The sequence below is a fragment of the Ochlerotatus camptorhynchus genome, unplaced genomic scaffold, assembly GCF_037179485.1.
Source record: "Ochlerotatus camptorhynchus isolate MF236.1 unplaced genomic scaffold, CSIRO-AGI_Acam_v1.1 ptg000332l, whole genome shotgun sequence".
Lineage (NCBI taxonomy): Eukaryota > Metazoa > Arthropoda > Insecta > Diptera > Culicidae > Ochlerotatus > Ochlerotatus camptorhynchus.
This window is the reverse complement of record NW_027040820.1, coordinates 559927-569589: the sequence shown is the minus strand read 5'-3', so window position 1 is coordinate 569589 and position 9663 is coordinate 559927. Positions and strand designations below refer to the sequence as shown.

The 9663-nt window shown below is 36.6% G+C and overlaps 1 protein-coding gene across 1 annotated transcript; it reads left to right on the top strand.

The window, feature by feature from the left end:
• The first annotated feature begins 5812 nt into the window (after window positions 1-5812).
• Window positions 5813-8428, top strand: LOC135708699 (uncharacterized). The gene is made up of 5 exons (XM_065230804.1): window positions 5813-6174; window positions 6231-6399; window positions 6458-6604; window positions 7823-7954; window positions 8015-8428. The coding sequence occupies exons 1-5, from the start codon at window positions 5813-5815 to the stop codon at window positions 8426-8428; spliced, it is 1224 nt and encodes a 407-aa protein (XP_065086876.1).
• The last annotated feature ends 1235 nt before the right edge of the window (window positions 8429-9663 follow it).

Here is a 9663-nt window from a genome sequence, read left to right as displayed (position 1 = left end):
TCATTAAGGTGACCATATTTAGATGGTCTAAAAATACGATTTTTTTCCAAGAATATTTTTTTTTAAATGACTTTTTCCAATAATGACTATTTTTTCGAAAATTCATAACTTTTCAACCACTTTTCAAAGATCGAATTATCAAATGAATGATAATTAAAACTTCTTTTTCAGAAAAATATAAAATATAATGATATTAAAAAATTGGGATTTTATATTTAAAAACATTTATTGTATTTGTCTCTATGGTTTTCATGGTTTGTTGACAGATGTATGTGTTTATATTTTAACATTAAAATTTATGCAATTTTACACTGAATATCAAAAAAAACACAGTAATGTTTTCTTTTTTCGTTTTTGAGTTATATATTTTTGAAGTTATCAAGTTTTGGGTATTCGCTCATTACTCCTGTGCGACTACCATGCATTATGACGATGTTCTGGTTTTAACCTGTGTACCATTATGTTGATTGAACTCGTAAATGCTCTCTTCTCAGAAAATAAATCCGTTCCCATAGTTTACGGTCCGCGCGTAGAAGGAAATGTACACCGTGAACTATAGATGACGGCTATGGGAACGTTTTTTTGCGAGTTGACACAATATCCGAGGAGAGATTGAAACTTTGATGAAACTTTGAAGAACTGATTCGAAGTCCAACCACTTACAACACTTTTGAAAAGATGTACAGGATCTGAAATGGATTCCAGAGTGCGATCTAACCTCTGTGGCCCAGTTGTACAGTGTGGTTTCTTTTTTACTACTAACTCCATAATCTTGCCAAATAACCTTGTTGGTTGCCCGAGCAAAGTCGGTTAACAAAATGAAAGCAAATCGATATTAAAGTGTGCAGTTCCTATCATAATGAAAACTCATTTTGATTTCAAATGTTGCGATATAAGTCTGATATCATATTGTGCTTTCATTATGCAGTCAAGACTTTTTAAATGAAAGCAACTTAACTTGAAGTTCTGCTGTTTACGTCTTGTTTAAAATATAATTGAAATTCATGTTTCGTTGAACTAATGATTATTGTGATGAAGTAATGAAATTGGGTTGTTAGCGGAATGCTAAATAAAACAGCAAAAAAGGTTATCTTCCATTTAATTCCACTTAATTAATTTTGGTATCCATGACAGATACGTATTTCGACTACAATGTGCAGTCTTCATCAGTGTCATTCCCACTAAAGAACTTATCAAAATCTAACCCCCTTAAGTACTCATCCCCTAGGTAAATATGATCTTGACTTTTTTACCTAGGGGATGAGTACTTAAGGGGGTTAGATTTTGATAAGTTCTTTAGTGGGAATGACACTGATGAAGACTGCACATTGTAGTCGAAATACGTATCTGTCATGGATACCAAAATTAATTAAGTGGAATTAAATGATTTGCGATTTTGCTGTTTTATTTAGCATTCCGCTAACAACCCAATTTCATTACTTCATTATGATGGCTACCAAGCCTTTGGGGATTTTCCTTATTAGAGAGTTGTATAGATTTTTCTCCTTTAGCTTACTTAAATCTTTGGTTTTTATTAGTTAGGTAGGTTCCGATTCAACACATTGTAGTTTCATTTTTATACCTATGATCTTGACTTTTTTACCTAGGGGATGAGTACTTAAGGGGGTTAGATTTTGATAAGTTCTTTAGTGGGAATGACACTGATGAAGACTGCACATTGTAGTCGAAATACGTATCTGTCATGGATACCAAAATTAATTAAGTGGAATTAAATGGAAGATAACCTTTTTTGCTGTTTTATTTAGCATTCCGCTAACAACCCAATTTCATTACTTCATTATGATGGCTACCAAGCCTTTGGGGATTTTCCTTATTAGAGAGTTGTATAGATTTTTCTCCTTTAGCTTACTTAAATCTTTGGTTTTTATTAGTTAGGTAGGTTCCGATTCAACACATTGTAGTTTCATTTTTATACCTATGATCTTGACTTTTTTACCTAGGGGATGAGTACTTAAGGGGGTTAGATTTTGATAAGTTCTTTAGTGGGAATGACACTGATGAAGACTGCACATTGTAGTCGAAATACCCACTGCCTTCTTCAACAAACCGCATGGAATTGAATTTAGAGTGAATTCATATGCATTCACTTCATGCATTAAATCTTGAATATATTCCAACGATCATGAAAAAAAAGTCCATGCCTCGCAAGATTGTCACTGGTTGGTGGTTGAGACGGAACTCGTTTACCTCATTGATACTCATTTCATCTAATACAGTGCCACAATCAAGTTCCATCGAACTAATTACGGCTTAAGAATTTCTAATACCTCGTGTAGAAAACCTTCGGTGTTCGCTGAAGAATTATTATCTTTAAAGGAAAAAAATCTCAGGATTCGACAGGATATTGACGTTTCCTGAGCATAAAAGCACAAGCTGTGGCTTTCAGAGATTTTCGTTTCAAAACCCATGATAATGATAATGAGAAACTATACATTTTTTAGTTGCGTGTATGCAAAGGATGTTACGATCAAAAGTTGATCAAACAAGAATGCATGTAAATTGACCTGTTTTTTTTTTATAAAAACATTAAATTATTTTTCTTTTATAAGTTTAATTAGTAAAAAATAAAACAAAAATCAGCTGAGCTTCCGGTTGACCGAATCCTAATTGCCCTTTCGTTTAACTCCTGCCATCCGATTATGTACAGCCACATCGTCCACTTTGATCGCCACAGAACGTCATTTTGACATAAACGATGGACCAATATTTTTTAGATTGGGTGGAGCTTTGGCGTGTTGGAAGGGCTCTTGTTCTGCACGTTGTTGGTGGCATACCACTCCATGTCGTGTTTTTCCAAAATGGCAGGATGTCAAAATCAGCCAAAACGTCACGGAACAACCGTGTTGCTTCAGAAAAGGCAGCAAAAGTTTTTCCAGACACCCCAACTGTTTTCCCTTTGAAACGGTCCAACAATCTGGCACCGCTGTAGATTCCACCTGCCATTCATTCGCCACAAAGAACATTAAGAATCGCGATTTGCTTCATTTTCTCTTGGCACAGTTTGATTCGAAGATATTCCATCGAAACCAAACCACTAACATAATCGCAGCCCTACAGCTCTTTTTGCTAATTGCTTCCCCATTTCACACGCATGATAGCAGTCGTCCCGCACAACGAGTCCTCAGCCAGTCAGCGAACGCCATTCTTTTTTTTCCTTGATTTTTTTTCCGTCGATCTTGTTTTCCGTGCTGAGCACCAATGCTACCGACGTCAGGGATGCAGCTCCCACACCTGGACCCTACCTATCCACCCATCAGCTCATGAACCGGGGACCAACGGCTTTACTTCCCTTCCGAACCAAGGCGTGATCATCCCGGCGGCGCCGACTGGGATTGAACGCAGGCCTGCTGGGGTGAGAGGTAATCACGCTTTTTCGCTATTCCTTCCTTACAATATGGTCTTGGTCACCCAAACAACTTTTCCAAAGACAGTAACTTCTTTAACCGTCAGGATATAAACATATTTCATTAACACGAAGTTCATATAAACACTAGCGCTCCGTAGTGAGAAAATTCTGAACTGATCTGCCCTACATTTGGAAGGCCTTGATCAACTGAACCACTATGCCCAAGGCGGTTAACATATATATGGTCAGGTTCACGAGATATCCCGTGCTTGAAGTATCACAAACATGTACCACTTTAACTTTCAACGATTTCTGGTTTACAGTAACATTTTGGGCACAGTAAAAGCAACAATCAATACGAAACTACACAGCAAAAAAATAATTTTGATATCACGTCAAAGTGGATGCACTACAATCATGTCGAAAATATGGTGTAATATTACTTGCTAAAAAGGACAAAATTATCATTAATACAATGCATGAACTGACATTACGCTGCTTTTACTGTATTTGTTTATTTATGTGGTCATAAAAATTACATGAAATTTTCGACATGATTGTAGTGCATCCACTTTGATGTGATATCAAAATTATTTTTTTGCTGTGTAACGATTTTAAATTTGCTCACTACTTGACTATCCTATTGGTCCCAAGCAAATCGATTAACGTACTCCATTCTAGTATAAATTCCAGTACTACACTATGTTTGTTTTGATTCGCTATGAAAGTTTGACAGATAAAATGAGGGGTTCGTTGATTTTCCTATGTTTCGAGGGGTGCATTGATTAGCTTGGGACCGAAGATAGTACCAGAACTGAGCCAAAAAGTTGAGCTCGTTTCTTCGGGACCTTCTGGTCCTAGAGTTACCTCTATGGTGAAAGTAAACAAAATAGCGAGTATCAAATTTCATTATTTTTTTGTGAAATCACATTTGCATCACATTGGTGCAATTTAGTTGAGGAAATTTGTTGAACAGAATTTATTATTCGAGTACATGTTCCAAATAATTGCGTCTCCTGTAAAATTTACTCAAGTGAATATGTACCAGTTTATCACGAAACGGTTCATTTGTGCCGGCCTTATTGTTATAGTGCATTAATCTTTTAAATTTGTCGTACCTCTTAACAGAATCCCTTTATGAAGAGCTTTGAGTGTGTTGGTTTATTTCCTTTTAATTCTGTTATAATTGCTTATCTTTTGACAGATACGCGTATTTAGTCTACTACTTGCAGACTTCATCAGTGCCAAGTTTTTTCAGTGGTGTTGAGTACTTGGCACTGATGAAGTCTGCAAGTAGTAGACGAAATACGCGTATATGTCAATATATAAACAATTATAACGGAATTAAAAGGACGTAAACCAACACACTCAAAGCTCTTCATATAGTTTATTCCTTATTTTAACAATACTGTCGTCGATTCATGGATGATTTCAAAATTGTTGGCTTATTAACTTATTTCATGTAGTGAACTAATCGACCTCTTCGCATTGGGTCTAATGACCCATAATATAAAAAAAAATACATTTTACTCCGCTCTATTTAAAACCCTGATTACGCTTCTGAACAAATGTTTTTTTCGATCAGGAATTGGGAAATAGAGTATTGTATCGTTGACTTTCAACCGCAAATACGCAAATACGGGCGACGTCAAATGTATCAATAAAAGCCAAAACGATACACGATTTATACTTTCCCACAAATACAGGACAGCCCTTTAATGCACATGAGTAATCATAGCTTATAATCACAGGACCTTAACTAGCCTAGCTCCACAATGCAGGGGCGGTGGGATCGATTCTCGGTTTGGTCAATAATCTTTCTTTTTTGCATGGGAATTATTCACAATTTGCCTGGATGTAGAGAACACTAAGTTGAGGGTAGATTCTATGTTCCACCTGGGACGTCACAGCCACGAAGAGAAAGAAGAATTACAATCGTAAATGTTTGCGACATATTATGAATATTTGATGCTCATATAGGGTGCCAGTCACAATTTTCAACCTTTAAGTGCTTTTTGTAATAAGTGACTGCCCTTTTCTTGTTTTTCTTGTTAAGTATTTCGTGTCGTTCCACAGAGTTATGTTCACTTTGTACTTGTTATGGTTCACCCTATATGTATGGTAAGCCAGGCTCGATCACGGCAGACATGATAAATGGTATTGAACTTTAGTGGAGGTGTCTTTAGGGTGGCATGGCGAAGGAGTAGTACTCACGTAAAATGAATTGTCAATATACAGAACTATTTCTCGCTACTATGTTTTATATCAGTGCAGGACTATGGGTGGCGTTCGTATAGATGTTGAATGCGATAAGCAAAAATCGTTCGATATTTCATGCATTGCCGATGGTCTGGAGCATGGTAAATGCAATAATATCCAATTGGATTCATTCTCAGTCATCTGTTCGTGTTGAAATGTGGTCTAACATTCCACTATCAACGTACAATGTCTGAATCCCAAACCGTGTCCTGGAGGAATGCCGACTATTTCGATGACGTCATTGCTGCAGATTTGAAAATGGCTGTGAATGATTTCAAAATTGCTGGCCTACACATTTCGACGGCAGTTCCAAAATCAGCAGGATTTGTGTCGGTCGTTCACAGAGTCTTACTGCAGGTAAAGTTCGGCGGCCTAAATTCTGGAAAGCAGGTGAGTTACATCATCAAAGAGAAATCCGATCCGGGTGAAGGTGGCGAGGTGGTGGCAGAGAAAATCAGCACGTATTTGAAGGAAACCGAGTTTTATAGCACGATTCTACCTGTATTTGAGAAATTTTGGGAAAATGAGAGCCTGAAATTTGGACCAAGGTGAGATGTAGGTTTAAGCTTATTTTGGAAACATAGTTGACTGTAATTTTCTTCAGGATGCTCAAAACCACCACAGCGCCATTCAAGATAATCGTTATGGAAGATCTAAAATCGTCTGGATTCCAGGCAAAAAAATGTGACGTTGGGCTTTTGCTGCCTGATTGCGAGAAAGTATTGGAAAAGTTGGCTAAATTTCATGCTGCCTCTGTTTTGTACTATGAAAGAGTGAGTAAATGTATATTTTCTAAAATTGTGGAGATTTTAAAATCCAGTGTTTTTGTAGAAGGGGTCTTACTCGGAACAATTTAAGACCGGCCCATTGAGTGAAAGATTGACGAAACCGTTTGAAATCTACTACACACCGCTTTTTGACTCATTTCTTCAAATACTGGAAGAGTTGAAGTACCATCCTAAAGTTTTGGAATCTCTTGTAAGTATAAGCATTTCCAGCCCAAAACGCACAAAAAATATCATTTTCGCTCGAACCCTTCCGATTTGAATGGAACTTTGGTTATAATAATATGATGTTTACAACCCATGGTTTGATTTTTCATTTAAATATAATTATTTTTCTCACGAGTATGTTTTTAAAATGTCGTATGTAAAAATGGATTTAATTTTTTTCAAAATGATTTATCAGATCAAAATTACATCTGAGAAGAAGTTGTGTAGGTAATTATATGTTCTTTGAAAAAAAAATACACCAAAAGATACATAAAAATAATCACAGACAAACACACATTAAACTCACAAATTGTTCATCGAACAAGCATTTAACGGTCAATTAAAAAGTATCGTAGTTGGTAGTACCACCACCTGTGGCGCAGTCAATTCCCTTGCGTTTGACGTTTACACAGTACCGCAATTTGTTCAGTGTACTGCCCACCACAGTGTACCTCACAGATGACGGTAATGTTTTAGCGACGATGTTTGATTGTAATGTAATGTTTTAACGACGATGTTGATTATGTTCAATGTGTTATATTTGTTTGTCTGTTATAAAACGTTGATTGTCTCGGAGGTACCTGTCAAAAATAAGCTTATAAGGTAGTGAAATTACTAATTTCTCTCTCTCTCTCTCTCTCTCTCTCTCTCTCTCTCTCTCTCTCTCTCTCTCTCTCTCTCTCTCTCTCTCTCTCTCTCTCTCTCTCTCTCTCTTTTCTTTTTTTAGACGTAAGAGAAACAAACCCTCTATTTCCGTTTGTTACTAGGATAAAGTTGTGTTAATTTTACCTGCTAACACTCTTTATCAACTTTTAGGACGTTACTTCAGCTTTTTTCCAAAAAATATTACGAAAATTGAAGAAGGGGTCCTTACACAACATCAACGTTCTGCTGTTTTTTTTATGTGAATTTACAGGTGTTATTTCTTTTCAGTCTATTTTTTCACAAAGAACATAAAATTACCTACAACTTCTTCTCACATGAAAAATAACATCCATACGCAGTTTAAAAAAAAATACTCTTGAGAAATATTATCATACAGAAATGGAAATTACAACTCTGGATAGTAACCAACATATAGGCAAACTTTCACTCAAGTTGCAAACAATCATTGCAATCTGTTTGCTATTTGGTGTTGAAATTCTCTATAAGCTGTTATCAGCTCGATTATTAGCTTATAAACGAATAAACCGAACTTTTGCAGCAACCACTGAAGGGGAGAGTTTTTGCAACCACTTGCAATCTGTTTAGATTTGACCCATTGAAGTTCAACGTTTTGAACCATGGTGACCTTCGGATAGCCAGCATTCACATCAGAGAGTACGATAAACTATTTGTAAGTGTATAAACAACCCCTAAAAATTGGTTTGATCAAACCATCAAGAAACTATTTCAGCTCAACTACCAGACTTCGTTTTACGGAACGCCCTCGTTCGACCTGCTTTACTTCCTGACCATGTCAGCTTCATTCAGTACTCGAATAGACAAGTTTGATCATCTGATCGACCACTACTACATGCATCTGAAGGCAGCATTGCAAAAACTAGGGACGAAGACAGGCATACCGACCCAGCGGCAGCTACGGGATGACATCACGGCTCACGGATTCCTGATGTGCCTCAAATCGATTGAAACGTTGGCCATATCACTGAGGATGCCCAAGCTGGAGATAGATATGAAATTGCTACGTTCCACCGGGCCGGATGGGAACGAATTCCGGCGGAATCTTTATGCGAATGTGCAGTTTGAGAAAACGTTGGAAAGGTTTGTAATGTTCATGTGGAAAAAAGATTTTTTGTCAGTTTCATGAACTTAAGCTACATTCGATAATGTTGTAGCCGGGCTGTGGAGTTGACTATAAATAATATGACTCCTCGACTCCAACTCGATTCCTCAGTTAATAAAAGATTTGACTCCGCCTCCGACTCAAATAAAATTCAATACGAACTTTGATCAAAGAATTCAGTTTTATTTAAATGTATTGTCGTAATCGCCCATTTCCGTTCTATCGAGCAAGAAACATCAATAATATCAATGATTTCACCGTGCACAAATCAATAATAGGTTTGTTCCTATGCGTTAGTTCATTAGCTACAACATAAATCCTGTTAGAGCGCATTGTATGATTATTTACGCTCATTGTTTTTAAAAACAAAAAAAATGCTCCTAGCGAACCCCCTTTTTCTACGTTTATCCGTAGGACGAAGAAAATCTAATGGCGTTTCAATGTGTTTGGACGGAATTGAAACTCGTAGAACGAATTTAGAATCAAGAAGCTGTATTAGATTTTAAACCATATCTCAACGAAGAGTTTTGAGTGGGTTGGTTTATTTCTTTTAAATTCCGTTATAATTGCTTATCTTTTGACAGATATGCGTATTTCGTCTACTAATTGCAGACTTCATCAGTGCCAAGTACTCAACACCACTGAAGAATCCATCTTTTATCTACGAGCTATATACTAATCAATAGGTACTAAAAATCAGCCAAGATTTAGTATTCAGCAGCAGGACAAATCAGCTGAAGTCACTGTTAGGATCAACAAAAGATTCGATAAATGTCTTAGGGAAAGCATAAAGGGATTCCGTTAAGAGGTTTGACAAATTGAAAGAATATCTCAACAATTTGTGACTCTTTATCAAATCCAACGGATACGTATTGAAAGGTGAATAAATTTAAAAGTCATCTCTGACAGAAATTTTCTTTTTTTTTTTTTAATCTCGTTCATAAAGGACGTAAATTAGATCAAAACCCCTATCACGGCTTGCTATTTCCAGCCCTGCACTTTGGCCAGAGTGCGTATAGGGCATCGTTGTGCCGATTTGGTCGTGGTACATTTCGAGTATGAGAGAGAACTTTCAGTTAGATCAAAAGTGCATGAGAAAACTGTAAGTTTTTTCGCGGATAACCCGAAGTTGCGATAGTGAAGATATTATCACAAACAATCAGACATAAAACTCTTAAAATGTTCATCGAAATTGCTTTTAACGGTCAATATAAATGTTTCTTAGTTGGTAGTACCGCCATCTGTGGCATAATCATTTC